General features: G+C 43.8%; 1 protein-coding gene across 5 annotated transcripts in view; it reads right to left on the bottom strand.

The window, feature by feature from the left end:
• Nucleotides 1-15,959, bottom strand: part of Plcb4 (phospholipase C beta 4) — a 359,286-nt gene that overhangs the window by 72,123 nt on the left and 271,204 nt on the right. For all 5 annotated transcript variants that reach the window (XM_026788464.1, XM_026788462.1, XM_026788465.1 and 2 more), the window contains exons 8-12: nt 11,160-11,239; nt 8,785-8,838; nt 3,297-3,378; nt 2,333-2,433; nt 1,615-1,672 (exon numbers count right to left, since the gene is read on the bottom strand). In XM_026788464.1, coding sequence (XP_026644265.1) covers nt 1,615-1,672; nt 2,333-2,433; nt 3,297-3,378; nt 8,785-8,838; nt 11,160-11,239 — 375 coding nt within the window. The remainder of the gene's footprint in view (nt 1-1,614; nt 1,673-2,332; nt 2,434-3,296; nt 3,379-8,784; nt 8,839-11,159; nt 11,240-15,959) is intronic.

Raw genomic sequence — 15,959 nt, forward strand, 5'->3', positions numbered from 1 at the left:
CTGATGGACTGACCATGAGCTAGGGTTTCTTCCTCTCTCTCTCTCACCAGGAAGTGCTGATGGACTGACCATGAGCTAGGGTTTCTTCCTCTCTCCCTCTCATAATGTTTTCCACCTAGAAAGCCAGATTCCTGCCCATCTTATCAGATTTAAGATTATCAATGAGCCAAAGTACACGAAAAAGCTACCAGAAACAAAACAAACAGCAAGAAGGAGGAGGGAGGGCTAAGGAATATAGGGGGACCAGTTAATTTCAGAGAACTGTTGTACAAGAATATGGCTAATATCTGGGTAAAGATTACAGTCACGGGATTCAGATGACTACAGTGGAGAGGACTGGAAAGACCTAGGACATTTTCAGGTGAATAAATACTGCATTGCCCTGAGCAGATTCCTCAAAGGCGGAAGCATCTGTGTGGGTACATAGAGACCCTCTCTTTGTTGTCTCAGCGCATGTGTGCTTGTGCTGTTTCTGACGTGTAGCCCTATGAACTGGAACCCATGAGCCTGCACACATCAGGAAGAGAAGACCTTTGGCAAAGGTGTGATTTGCTTGTGCAAAGTGGCACACCAGGGACTGCCCGTTCTCTTTGCTGAGGCATTACCTGGTGTCTAATGTGATGCTTCTTCCCTCCCCCCCCCCTCAGCTGGGGATTGAACACAGGGGCTCATGGATGCTGGGTATGTGTTCTTCCACCGCACAACTCCATCAGCACAGTCCTGTCTCTTCAGGCATGTCCTTGTTGTATGGTATGATTGTGAACTTCTTTCCAAATAAGACCGTGTTGTCCATTCCTTACTCACATCTTTCTGACTATTTATGTTTGTGGGGAAAGGTGAATTTTTCTTTTTGGATTAAAAAGAGCCTCTGTGGGTTTTGCTAAAAAACACTTTGTATATGAAAAAAAAAGTTCTTTTTGGTTATAATAACAAAAGTTGTGACTTGTTCTAAAATATTTTTTCCTTGTACTTAAGCAAATTTTGTTGTTGGTTTAGTTTGCTAAATGAATTGTGTTCCATATTCAGCTCTGAGTTTGTTTTGAAAATAAAGAATGAAAATTTAACCTGCAATCTAGTCGGCCTAACGCTATATTTTGCCTAGAAGCTCAAGGGTCAAATTTTGAACCTACATCTTTGTCTTACATGCAAACCATTAAAAAGACAAAAATATAGGTTTCTAGTCCATGCAAAGGTTTGAGGGGAAGTTAGCAATGGAGAATCCAAATATAGTAACATAAACTCAGTCTGTCCTCTTTCTATTTATGAGACCAATATAGACTCGACTCAAGGTACCTTAAAAAATCATCTTGCAAAAAAACACAGACACATTTAATTCAATAAATACATTACAAATTTCACACATACACACGGAACCAGAGCTACACATCACAGCGTGAAACCGACAGGAAGTGGTGCGCAAAGCCAGCGTGGAGGAGGCACATGGACACACGGGCAGGCGGCGGCTGATTTTTGCACCTGGTCAAGCCATCATGGAAAGATCAGCGGGTCAGAAGCCAAGCGAGTAAGGGTGCTTGACGCAAGCATGCAGTGAGGACACTGGGGAGGCAAGCCACGGCACACAGACTCATGGAGTTAATGTATGAAAAAGCTTACTTCGTTTAGAAAGCTCACTAATTGGTCTACCGTTAAATAATCAGTTTTGTCTCCATTGCTGAAAAGAAATGTATTAGAAAAAGTAAGTTTCTGTATATGATGCTACAGTAGGTACGATTTACATGTTGACATTTGCGCATAACTCTAAACTCATTTTCTAACCCTGAAGTAGGTGAATTCTCAAGAGTGGTCAGGGCCTGGAGAGGGGGAAAGAGGAACCCAAGAACAGTGACAAAGGAAAGATAGCATTCCCACTAGGTCACAGAAATTGCCTGTAATATGCAGTTCTTTAGCTCTACCAAAAGACATTCCTTCAGAAACAACATGTAAGTCATCCATTTGAAATTAACTGGAATGAATGAACTTCTCAACCACATATTAACATTCCATCCAAATCGAATCTAGTTAGTTCACATAATGGGTTAATACCTAAAGGAGCAGGTTAAAATTGTAGGTCGTTAGTAAAGCCAATGCCGGGGTGGAGGGGTGGGGGGGACGTTCCAAGTGCTGTAATTAATCTATGTCAAAGGTTCTTTAAAGAAAAAAAAAAACCCTCAGAGTGGATTTCTATACTAATAAATTAAGGGGTGAAAAATGTAACCCTGACTAGATATACTAGAGCTAGCGACATATACTTAAAGATTACAGCAAAGATGGTTTCAAAATTTATAGGGGCAAAGATAGCACTGCATAACACTTCTTCACAACGAGAACTTACATTTTTTTATAAAGGTCTTCTATGTCTGTCCGAGGACAAATCTTTTGTGTCAGTTCATAGAACTTTTCATAAGTAAATGCGGCAGGCTCAATTTCATCATTCTGTGGAAAAGAAAAAGGACAGGCATTGGAGGAACATCTTTTCCCTTCTTAAAGAGCGGTGATCTATAAAGTCCTGAAGTAAAGCCCTGGGCATAGCAAATGAGGCTTCCCCAGCGATCACAATGGCGTGGATGACACGTGAGACATTTGGTGACACCTGTCTCCAGCATGGCTTTCTCTGGGAAATCTCTCAGCGATCGAATATACAGAAATATCTCTCTCTCTCCTTGAGGGAGGAAAGTAAGTGCTCCTGTAGCACTTGATATGGGATAATCAAGTCCAATATTTAATGACACCTATTTTGTGAATTTTTAGAGGATCACAGAGCAACCAATGGGATTTACCTGTCACACTGAAATGTAACTTTCAAGCAAGACTTTTAAACAGAGTCAGAGACACAAGTCTCTCTTGCGGTACAAAAATTAATTTCAATGGCTTGAATACAAAGGGTCGTGAGCATAAATGGACGAGACAGAAAGGAATCCTTCATGAAATCCTGCAAGGCTGTGCAGAGGAACTGAATTTATTAGTTAATAATTCATGCTGATGCTAGGCTAGGCTAAGGCAGTGTGGCTGGGTGTTCTAAAATAAACTCCATAAACTAGAAAGAACAGCTGCCCCCTTTTCATCTCACCTTAATAAAGTTGACAAAAAAATCATCTTGAAGTGAAATAGTTGGATTTGAAAACACTTTGAAAAATGTGAGCATGGTCAGTGGAAGGTGAGAAGGAAAATTAACTGTTCTCTGTGTCACTGGCTCCAACTGATGCCCGTTTAACACAGTAACCTAGCTTATCACAGATGGGTGGACCAACAAACAACAATGACAATGGTTTTAGGAATACGGTTAAGTCGGCTAATACCTTTCCACTGGGCAGACCCAATTCCTTGAGGGCTTGAAAGATCACCTTTTCCGTTTTCCCCGACGCAAAGGTTCTAGTAATACTAGAGCAGGAGAGAAAAAAAACGGGTTACTGTTCATTCTGTTTTCTCTGATGCAACAGTCCAAATATTTAGAGATGAATGGTTTAGGGAGAAGGAAAAAAGAATAAAACTACCTTTTAGTTGACAGTGTTTTACATAACCCCACATTAACTCTTCTCTCTGGTTACCAGAGCCAATTCTAGTTTTTTCGGTGCTTGCGAACAAGTGGGCTTTGGACAAATGCAACGATCCATTTAAAACCTAAGAACTGGTGTTGTTGTGAAGAAACAGGAAAGTGGCTGATGGTCTAGCAGATCTCAAAGTGCATATGAATGAGGTTTGCATGTAGGGAAGGCCTGTGGCTCCTGTTCTCCTGGCCTGCATATTCACGATAGTGGACACCCAGTACCAGACATATTTTGGCTGTTTTCATCTAAACTCCCTTGAGACACCCTGCTATGATAGCCTTCTAAAGGTCTAGGATTTTACCAGGATCCACTTAATTATTTCATCAGAATCATGACACTTCCTAAGACATGGCATTTCTGAATAGCCTTTTAACTAGTTTGTACTAGTTAATTTTGGTAGTAAATTGCAATAAAAATGCTAGTCAAATTTTAACACCTTAATGGGCAAACTTCCTTATGTAAAAGGAGGAGAGAACACCCTACACACATTATAGATGTGTCAGAGATACTTATAATGAAAACTATCTGTGTGGAAGGTTAGGGGATATTTGTTAGCCAGACACCTTGTGTACATGGCAACCAGTTTTGTCTCTGCCTATCCAGGGGGCTTATTTGCTCATAGATTAAAAGCCCAGGTCATGAATTACTATGGTCCTTGAAAAGCTAAATTTAGATGGGCAGGTTTCACTGAAGATGAAGATGACTTTCAGTTGTGAAATGTGGCTTTTCAATGGAGCTTTAGCATCTCACACCCAACCTTCATGTACTTCCCAATGTTTCTGTTCAGGGAACGCAGGCACTGACAGCCAGTTCCTCTTGGTGAGTGTGAGAAAGCACTGCTTCAGCTGCAGAGTGCAGCTTACCGAATTAGACGCAGAGGAAGGAGCTTTAGATAAATGCATCCAGATGTGTCTGTTTAAACCATTATAGTTTTATATTAGGTCTATGAAGGCTCCAAGAAGTTTTTTAAGTGTTCTTGAGACAAATGTATTTACGCATAGGGGAGGCTAACATGGGAGCGCAGGTGTGCCAGGCGAGCAAGGAAAGCAGATAATGGCTTTCTAGCAGAGGGGCATGTCCATATTTTCTTAAGTCTGGAGAGTTCATTCAACTTTTAGATACCGACTTGGAGTAGATACCATTTGACCTTTCCAAAGTGGCTACTCAATGTGACTTTATCAAAGTATGCATTGATAAATAATTGAGAGGCCACAGCAAGGTTAGGGTGAATAATCTGTGTGTGGCAATCTTGGGGTGTCTCCCAGCCTACTCAAGGCTGCTGGATAAGAGAGGACTGGTTATGACATGGTGAAACTGACCACTGTGGCCATGAGGTAAGAAGTATGGACTCCACGCCATTCCTGCAAAGCAGAAGGAAGGCACCATGGGGCGTGAGGAAAGTAAGGAAAACAGTCTTTTGGTGAGCGCCTAGCTAAGTGTCGAGAAACAGAACTTAGAATAAGAAGGTCAAGGAGCAAGGAGATGGGAGAGAGAGGTGCTGACTTCTGAGATGTGAGTAGAGTCTGGGTAGCCTACAGACACATTTTCTCACTGCACGTAAAAAGAATGGAAAATAAGCACAGTGGCATCAGCGAGACTATTTCCCTAGAGTAATGTTTACTCCCTTTGCTCCAGACACCTTTCCAAATCATTATTGAGTCTGAAAATTCATCTACTGTGATTGCGAGGCTAAGGAGGGAATCGGAATTCTCTGGTTTCCAGAAAGATGTTCTTCAACCATGGTTCTGAGAACAACACACTAATCACACACAGTTTAAGACATTTTAGACACCATGGGAGTATTTCTTGGCAACATACATACTTATAGTATGTTGATAAAGGGACTGTGACATTATAATAACTTCTATATGATTCCCTGCCCAACGAGGTCTGCTTAGTGTTTCAAGCTACTAGGTGCTCAATGAGATTTTTTTTTTTCTTGAGACAAGGTCTCTAGCCTAGAATGGCCATGCACTCCCTATTACCTCACAGTTCTAGGACTAAGACATGTGCAATCAAACCTCGATTTAGGGAAACCAAGGCTTTGAACACACTAGGCAGGGTCCCGAGCAACTAGGCTACATGTCAGTTTTCTCAATGAGATCTTATTCAGTCAAAAGAAACTGTCATTCCTTCCCTGAAAGGAATTTACAAAAGCAAGCACACTGGAGCTGTGCTCAGTCCTGCCACAGCTCTGGATAAATTCTGTATCCCAGGGCTCTCTGTAAATGACTAGGGGAATATGAGCCTAGACACGAAGGGAGTCCACTTTGTGCCCATATGTGACCTTCAGTGTTTCTATTTTGCACACCAACTTCTGACAGAGTCACAAAAGACTTCCAGTGAAGGAGCAGGTAACTGCCCTTTGTAGGGTGCTGCAGCTTCAGGGCATGAGGGATGGATCGTGCAGACCATGTTGCTGATATTATTATACCCGAGGCTCTTGGCCTTTCCTTTACTGGCCCCTCCAGTCACTGTCCACAAGAATGTAGGTCTCCATCACTCAACTCTCTAGCCAAAGGTCACATTCGGCTTACAAGAAATGTGAGACAGCAAAGTTATTTTCCAAGTGGGATGATGAACTTCGGTAAGCAGGTGTGTCTGAGAGAAAGGCAGGATGTGCAAGGTCATAGACAGAAAAAGAAAGGAATCAAGAGGCAAGGAGCTAGGCTCCTTCCTCCATCATCCCTGCAATTTCCTGGGTACTATAGTCTGACTTAATGTTCAAGAGCAGGGGCCTTTCCCAAGCCACACGACGACTACGCAGCCAGATCCCTTTTCAACACAATGTGCATTATACGAATAGTTTCCATTTTAAAACCCCAGAATGGTGGTGAGGAAGTGACATTTTAAAAAGTGTTTATCCTTCACATCCATTAAAACATTCAGGACGACTTCCACGTAAGGCTTGGAAGACCATCTACCAGGAGAGTTATCTGCCTTTCGTTGGCTTGGTATCAATTCTCCATCAATTCTCACAGCCTGACCCCAAGTCACAGGTGGCTTGTGTTAAGCACCTATTAATAATGAAAAGCTTAAAAAAAAAATCCACGACAAAAGAGCTAAAGACAACGCCAAAATAGCTAGGCCATTTCTAGCAAAGTGGTGGTGATGATTTTGGATGTGAACAAGCTGCCCGGGGACCCAGAGAACCGGAACTGTGATATGATAACATCATGGGCAGAAGGCAGACGAGTGGAACCAGAGTTACTGGTGAGAGGCGCCTGGATCATAATCTTCCCGTTTCCACTCAATCCGTTTTTTTCCATCTTTATCATGGAAAAAGAAACTGAATGAAGCACAACAGTCCCTCATACTACCATATATACTCTCTAAAGCATGGTTATGCATTGTCTGTGTGGCAAGACTTCTCGGGAACAATGAATAACTACCTTTCTGTTGTTCATGTTTAGGAAAGTTTTCAATAAAATAAGGACACTTCTGAAATGTCTTCCCCACAGGGGTGCTCGCAGGGATTTTTTTTTCCTAAAAATAAACTTCTAAAAAGCTGACTTGTTTGAAAAATATTATTGAAAACCTTCCTTCACTTGAGCAGTAGCAAGGCAGCAAAGAACCCTATATATGGATCTGTTAAAGACCACAACAAACGTTTGGGGTCTGCAGCCTAGTAAGCAATCATGAAAGATTTAATAGAAAAGATACCGCATAGGGTCATCCTCATGGTATCTATGTATTCTAGTTTCCCATAAATACATATTGCAGACAAGTCACCTGGGAGATTAAGTTCATGATCCCCATAGCTATAGAACTGAGAAAAATGATGGTATCTAGGGTGTTTCTTCTCTGTATGACAATGTAAGGGGGGACGGAGACATTTGCACAGGGGTACAGAATAGAAACCTTGGTGTAGAATGAATTACGTAGATAGAAAAGCAGGGAAATGACCCTGGAAATAACCAGGAGTAGCCAGAATGCCACAGCTGAATCGCATCTACCCCTTCAAACGTTCTGCACTTGCTGACTTGTTTGTCTTGTGTGCTAAAGATGGATCAGTCTAGGACAGTCCTCTTCTAGGTTTCATTGTTTGTCAGTCTATGTCTTTACTAACGTCATTTCCAAAGACAACATCAACATGAATTTGAGTCAAAAAAATCCTGGGAGGCGTGGGTTAGTATACAGGGAGACTGTGTTTGCTTCAGGCTAAAGAACACATATCTCCTGGTCTCATGTGGACAGACGATGCCCTAGGGCTGAGCCCAGCTTCTTTGATGTCCATGAATGCTTACATAAACATCAAGTAATATGACCGGGGAGAGTTTCGTCAAGAATTTCCATAGCTACCCTCACAAGACCTGACAGAGACACACAGGCCACTAGCAAACCCTAAACTGTGAAAGGAAGTGAGACACAGAAAAGAGGGAAGCGTAGGGACTCCTCCCAGAACGAAATGTGTCAGAACTATTCGAGAACACGTGGGGAAGATGTGTCTGGCTTACACCCTCTTCCTTTTGGGTTCCATCTGCCTTTTGTTTTCTGTCACTGTTCACTAGGGCTGGTGAGGGAGGAAGCTCGTCCGATGTGAAAATCTAACGGAACTCTACTGTGTTGATATCGGGGGCCCTCTGGGAGGTGGTTTTGCTGATCTTGGGATTGGGACTAGCACATTATAAAAGTGCACATGAGACAGTTCTCTGGCCCTCTTCAGGTAAGGGCACCCCTGAAGGATATCAGTTTGCAATCTAGAAACCCTGATGGCACCCTGGTCATGTATCAGCCTCCCAAACAATGAGAAATAAGCTTCTGCTGTGTATACGCAGAAGTCTCTGGCACTCTGCTGCAGCAGCTGAATTTAGGGGAAATTTAGGGGAAGCCCCACCTTCCCTAGGGACCAAATGAGCAGTATCCTTGGACGGGGAGGTGTTGGCCAGAGGCACTGACTTGCCACTGTGCACCTCCATGGGGGGGTCTAACCGGAGGGAGGGAGGTAGCTGTTGCTCAGATAAGTGGGGGGACACCACATGAACTGTGAGAGCCTGGTGAGTCACAGATTAAAATTCAGCGCTACATTTCAGACATCCTTTACCACAGTTGATGCGTCCCATTCTGGGGGAGGTGCAACTTTATTTCCACTGCTGATTGTTACAAGTTGAACTACGAAATGACAGAACCTAAGCTTCCAGAAATATCTGGAAGGCAATGAGCGCATGCAGTTGCATTATAGCAGGCTGGGTCTCGGGATGGTGACAGCGAGGCGAGCCGCAAAGAATGTCTCACTTACCTTCTCACTGGAATTTTACCACTCGTGTTGGTCAGAAACGCCAGTTTCATCCAGCTGGAAAACAAGAGGAACACTGCCTCAGAGCGTCCCACCAGCACCCGCTCCAGATCATTAAGCACTTTGAAGAAAGCCTTCTTCATACAGAACATCTAATCTAAAACTCAGATGATTAGGAGACAAATTGAGGGCCCTCAGATTCTATTGCACTCAGTAAAATATGAATTGAACTCAAGTTACACAATATTTTAATGCGTCTTGGTAACACTTACAACATATTTATCACAAAATATCTATTGTCTGAAATTCAAATTTAACCGAGAGTCCTATATTTGAAAATCTGACACCTAGGAGAATTAGAACTTGAATGTCTGTACTGAGCAAACCATGGTGGCTGTTCATGCTTGTGCTGGGTTTCCTCTTCAGTGAAACACCAGGGTGACAAGTAATGCCAGTGTCTAGCCTCGCTCCGAGAACCAATGGGGATTCACCACTCCCTGCTGCCAAAGGTAGGATGGCTAATGAGTGGGAGCCTTGCTTAGTCTTCAGCCCTCAGAGACTTCCTCAGAGTGGTGGGTAACTCTGCTTTCCCCAAGTTTTTGGGACATATGGGGAACGAGAACTTTCCTGTACATCTTGGAACCGAGACTGTTCTCAGCCAATGACGCCTATTCCTATTATTCCTTGGTGCTAACAGTCTGTAGAGCATCACACCTTTGTGGAAGTTTCTATCTTAGTTCCAGAAGCACAAGTTGCTATTTTGTTTGGGGTACGTTTTAGAGACAGAGTGAGGGAAGCAGAATGGGCAGGGAACTGGCTTAATTGAAACTTGGGCTTCAATTAGTTTTTACATGACCTCATAGGATATGCGCCACTAGCCTTGGTGGTGTAGGGGTTGGCTCTGCCACCACAACAGGAGTTCAATCTCCCAAGCATGGGGACTTCCTCTGGAGACACATCCTCTGGAGAGGACACACAGTGGGTAAGCAGCCTGTGGCTGGGTGAACAGAAGCTCCATTCCCAAAGAGCTGGTGTCTGCACTGGCCACTCAAGTGTAAGTACGCTTTCCATTCACAGTAGGGAACAGTCTCTAGGTTCTCATTAAGGAAATAAGCACAATGAGGGATGGGAAGCACAGCAAATGGGAAGACGAGCTTTCGAGAGGCTTTCTGCTTTCATTACGCGGTGATCTGGTTCTCCGGTAGAGGACTGTAAAGTTAAGGATTTGCCCAAAGTGGCAAAGCTGGGGTTTACAACACCTGCCAAACATCTAGGAGACAGGAGCAGGAAGTGCCTAAAGGACTGAGGGCCCCCAGAGTAAGGCAAGGAATCAGTGGGTCGCTCTCTTGGTGCTAGGGCCTTGTTTTTCAGAAGGGGAAGACTGTCTCCACAAGGTCTACGTATGCTTGCTGTGGTACCTCACCACTACCTGCCACCCACAGTCCCTACAAAAACAGGCAGTCACACACAATTATGGACCCCTGGTTATCTGGGATTTCTTTTTTTTTTTTAACTTATTTATTTATTAAAGATTTCTGCCTCCTCCCCGTCTCCCATTTCCCTCCCCCTCCCCCGATCAAGTCCCTCTCCCTCATCAGCTCAAAGAGCAATCAGGGTTCCGGGACAATGAGGACTACTGAGAACTCAAGAACAATGGCAATGGGTTTTTGATCCTACTGCACGTACTGGCTTTGGGGGAGCCTAGGCAGTTTGGATGCTCACCTTATCTGGGATTTCTATCTGAGAAACTGTCACTTGACCCTGAGCAGGAATACAGCTCTATCAGTGTAGGAGACCACTTGGGAGTCCAGGAACAGTGAGCTGCAGTAAGATCTTCAGGCCTTGACTGAATCACTGACTGAAATTTTAGAAAGACATTTCAAAGAACCCTGAGATCCGTGATTGCATATTAAACAGGAAGTGGTATTGCTGGGGGAAGGACTTCCTGCTATACCTCAGCAGCAGATGCTTTTTCAAATGTTTCTCCTGGCTATAGCCTCAAATTGTCTCCTTGACTCAGTGGAGACCTGAGACACCCTAGCACCCAGCTGGGCATGCAGAGGCACCTAGCAGAAGACGGAGTTTAGGAGGAATAAGCCCAATGCTTGTAACCCTTAGAGGACTGAGTGGCCAGTGGCTTTTGTGCATCAACCTTTTTTTTTTGTTTTTTTTGATGCATGTTTTGTGAAGGGGAGTCATTACATGTGCCTGGCTAAGTGGTATAAATACAGGCGTGTGCGTCACCTTCCAAATTCAGGGGTTCAGAAGGAAAGGCAGGCTGGGATTGGCCCGATCGTAGGCAATGCAGTCTTTACCTGGTGATCAGAACACTTGGTAGACAGTTCCTAAGAACAAGAGGGATTGCAAACAAAACTCACTGTTTCTTGAGGCATGTCATCGGACTGACGTTGTTTGCCCTGAAGTTGTGAATGATTGATCTCAGGCCTTCTACCCATTGCTGAAAATAGAAGGAAAAAAAAATCCCAGTGAGCAATCTTCTGTGGCAGGTACAGTGTTTTCACTAGACAGCCCGCCTCCTCTGTGCAATCAAACCACACACTCTCCTTTCCTCCCCTTCTACCACACAGCATCTATATTTTACACACTTGTATTTTATTCTTTAATATACAGCTTTCATTCTTCCTGTGGCATCTACAAGGCATGAAAGAAAGACTGGATTGCCTCAAAGAGATGCCACCCACTGCTTGATTTGCTAAGCTTTCTACTTGCAGCCTGTTTAAATATAAGCCTTATTATTTTAGCTACTCAGCTCTTTCTAAGCAATCTGTACAGTACATGCTGATACATTTACTTCCTCCATCTTAGAGGGCAATGTGAGGAGACCCTTCATTGCAGCTCCGTCTGATTCGCTCCGTCTGCGCTGCTTACATAGCTTACCTGTCTGCATTTTCCAGCAAAGCCTTAAAAAGTAAAATGATTTCTTGCCTGCTATGAGGGTAGCCAGAGCAGGCAGGGATGTGCTCACACAATTTCTGTATAAGGACTTGGGCCTCAATGTAGCTCATACCATCGCACCATGGGTTTACAAGGAAAAGTGAAGACAGATGGAGGATGTCAGGGAAGAACTTTGGGTCTGTAAAAGGGCATTTTACTAGAGAAGGCTAGCCCATGAACTAAAGCCAGCACTGCTCGTGGGTCCAACATCTGACACTAATGAATGCCCCCTAAGAGTGACACCTTGGCAGCATGCTGTGTAACAAACTGATGCTTAGGAATGAACAGAGTTAAGGCTCCTCTCCAGGCCATCCCTTCCCTCCCTGGGTTTACATCTAGAGCCAACGGAAGAACAGTATTCTGGATGGGTGGTAACATAAATGTGAACTCTGCTGTCACTGATCGCATGATGCCTTAAACTCAAGTTGAACAGATCTAACCGGCTGTCACAGCTAGCATGCAAGTGTTCCAAAGCCATGACAAGGCTTCTAGGCACCGTGCTGAGAGTGCCCGGGAGAAACACAGTTGTCACCACAGAAGTTCCGGCTGCACAGCACTTCCCAAGAGCACCAGGCTTCATACCATGAGGATGGGAGATTTCATCTGTACAAGGCCTGAGCTGCTGACTGAGTTATATGAGTGTGGGGTTTGGGTTTTGGTATTTGCTGTCTTCTCATTTTAATTTTGGTAAAACATGCAGAACCTAAATGTTTCTCTCTCAGGGGCATTAGATAATTCAGCAAGTCCTGCACCCATCCCCACCGTCTGTGCCTTCCCCTTGACCCCCAGGAGCCACCATTCTGATTTTTGTGTCTATGCAAAAACACAGACTATGTTAGGCGTCTCAAACAAGAATAATCACATATGATTTGCCATGTTCTGACTGGCTTACTTCTCTAGGCATAATACTCTCATTTAACATGTGAATGTCATGGGTCATCCACCCCTTCTTCCTTCGATGGACACCTGAGCTCCTTCTTCATTTTGGATACTGAAAAAAATGATATAAATTATTTTGCATAAGTGCCCATAGGATCACACGAGAATTCTTTTAACTTTAAAGGGAGATGCCACGCTGCTTTCTGTGACAGCTATGTCATTCTCCTTTTCTACCAACAGTGCACGAGGGTGCTAACTCCTACATCCTCACTGGCGCCTATTTCTTTTATAGGTGTCATCCTGTTGGCTGTGAAGCTAATGGCTCTTGCTGCCTCTGGAATGTTCCAGTCATTGCTAATAGCTTTCTGGTGGGCGAAAGAGGACCTCTGAGAGGCATCTTTCCTTCTGCAGCTGACAAAGGCCTTTTTTTTTTCTTCTGAGAACTGCAAAGAGCATCAAAAGCTTCAACAAACAGGTAAGGTCTGGGTACAGAGAGAGAAAAAGAAATGAAATAGGAGCTTTAAAGAATTGCTTCGTTTCTCATCATCAGACCTCTGGTCCTCTGTCGGGCTAAATATGGACTTGGTTCCCGGGAGATTCTCGAATATCCTGTTATTGGCCTAACAAACCACGGGCCCACACAGTTTCCCAGGAGCGGACAGAAAAAGCACAAATAATTTGGATGGCATTAACTGAGGGCATTTTCTCAACCTGAAGGTTTGAGTTATGTTCCAAAACACAGAACAAAGTCCCCAGTTTCCTAGGGCAAGTGGCCGGGGCAGAGAAAACAACACTGCTGTTTTTGATCGTGCTAATTTAGTTGTTTCTAGAAATAACCTCCAGACACTGGGTGGGGGTGGGGGACATTCAGGAGGCTTAAGCTGCCTTCATCCATTTTTTTTTTTTTTTTTTTTTGAAAACAGCATTGGTGAAGACTCTTGTTTATTAGAATGGAAAGGTAATGACCTTTGGGGTTACCACCAGACCCATGCAGTAGCAAACACCACCAACACCCTCAGGGTCTGCTCAGCACTGGGCATGGAGGCTGTGCTGTATTCACTTTGCAAAGATGAAAGCAAGACCAAGGGCCTTGCCCAGAGTCACAGAGCAGGGGCAGAGCCTGGGCAGAGCAGGGGCAGTTACAGAGCTGTGGCAGGCCTTCCTGTTGGGGTATTTTCACTCAGTGGCTTGGTCCACCTCGCCCTATCTAATGAAGGAGAGCTCTTCCATGCCTCCCCTAGCTCCCTGCCACTACTCAAGTCAAACACACAGTATACTGAGTCCTAGTGACTATAGGAAAAGCATTAATGCTAGGCAAACGTTCTTTTCAGACATTAAATAGAGAGATGCCAGCAGGTGTCAGTAGAGTCCCAGAGTTTTCATGAAAGTTTTGCTAGGCGTGAGTTACAAGCATGTTGACGCTTTGATTATTGCCAGATTAACAGTTTTAAAATGGTGATTTAAGATATACCTGTTTTAATTGCTTAAAATAAGCTTGAATAATTTATCAGCATTACACCTTTAGAGGTGCATCTTGGAGCCCTTGGGTAACAGCCAGTCCTGTTGGGGCCTTAGGCCTGCCACATTGGTCACTTTCTCGTACTCTTGTCCTGAGTTGACACAAGCAATCTGGGTGCAACAGAACTTGGCCATGGCATGAAGCAGCACCTGACCATGAAAGAGGGGTGTGGTTTCTCTGCTGTCCCGGCGGACTGTAGCTTCACTAAACTCTCTCACCTTTTAAAATTTAGTTGTTTTTTTTTTTTAATTTTTTCCAGTGACTTTTTTTTTTTTTGAATCTTGAAAGAATACATTACAGAATAAGTTTAACTTTAATTTTTCAGCTGATCACCAAAGAGTGGGTAGAAATGTCAGGGCCCAGAAAGGCCCTGGAAGCAAGGTGCTCTTAGAGTTCAGGGGTCCTGTCTTGTGACCTGGAGACGCTATAGCGGCTGGTTCCCTGCTACTGCAGTTAGCGTTGCCAATTAGATGTGAGTATCACTTGGCTGTTTTTTTTATTTTATTTGTGCTGAATATTGAAGCCAACACCTTGAGCACACCAAACACACATTCTATCACCGATAACCCCTTTATTCTCTCACTCTTTAATCCTTTCTAAATTAAGACTTGTATCTCTTCTCAGGAAAAATAGAATCCTTGAGGAGACATCTGAAGGATTTTTCTGGGCATGTAGAAGAGAGAGAGAGAGCAGTTCCTGGGGACACTGGGCCTAGCACTCCTTGACCTTATTTTCTCCACGCAGACAGTCAAACAGCACCCAACCTCCTGGCAAATGTCTGGGCCTTCCTCCTTATCTATCTTCTTGCTGAACAATACTAGGGAACACTGTCCCAAACAAAAAGAGCCCATCCCCATTAAGAGAATGCAGAAACACACAGTTACAACAAAACTAGACTAAAACCACACGAATTTAAACTGAGCAGAAATGTTTTTCCTTTAAAAAAAAAAATAAGGCACAGGCAAGGGGTTCTCTGCAAGTTCAAGGTCAGATTGGTCTAAAAAGCTCAGGAAGCCAGCATTGTAGTTTAGGTTCCTCCTCCCTATTCCATGTCCTAGGTTCCAGTCCAGCTTTTTCTAGAGCCAAAATCACCCCAAATCTTCTTATTCATCCAAGGAGATCACCAACATCACCCCAAATCTTCTTATTCATCCCAGGAGACCACCAACACAATTTCCCTGTATTCTTCAGATCCTGCTCTACACGTACTAGGAATCATCCCAAGGAAATATGCCCAACAGTTGCCATAGACCTGCTAGTTTAAGTACCCCAGTAGCTAGGAGTGGAGGTACACACTGGCAAACCTAGGTGCCAGCCTGGGATATACTGTGAGAGCTTCTCTCCCTTCCTTCCTTCCTTCCTTCCTTCCTTCCTTCCTTCCTTCCTTCCTTCCCTCCCTCCATCCCTCCCTCCTTCCCCATGCCTCCATTCCCTCACCTTCTGCACCAGAATCAGGATAACTTATAAGTTATTAAAATGTAAGCAGTCATGTCTAACCTCCTGACTCAGTATGTAGGAATGGGGGGGGGTCATAGACTAGGGAACAGAAATCTGTTTCTAATTTTTAATTTTTGGGGATGGAGCATGTAAACTAGGGTGTCATAAACGGGAGGTGAGTGATTTAACACTGACCCATAGCCTCAGACCAGAGAAATCTGTTTTTAATTAAGTTTTGCAGTTGATTCTTCTGTAAACTGCTGTGAAATAATGTTCTTGTACATTATAAAGATTTATCACTCATATTGGCTTAATAAAACACTGATTGGTCCATAGCCAGGCAGGAAATATAGGCAGGGGACCAGACTAGGGGGCTTCTAAGAAGAGG

Source organism: Microtus ochrogaster, unplaced genomic scaffold, assembly GCF_000317375.1.
Source record: "Microtus ochrogaster isolate Prairie Vole_2 unplaced genomic scaffold, MicOch1.0 UNK3, whole genome shotgun sequence".
Lineage (NCBI taxonomy): Eukaryota > Metazoa > Chordata > Mammalia > Rodentia > Cricetidae > Microtus > Microtus ochrogaster.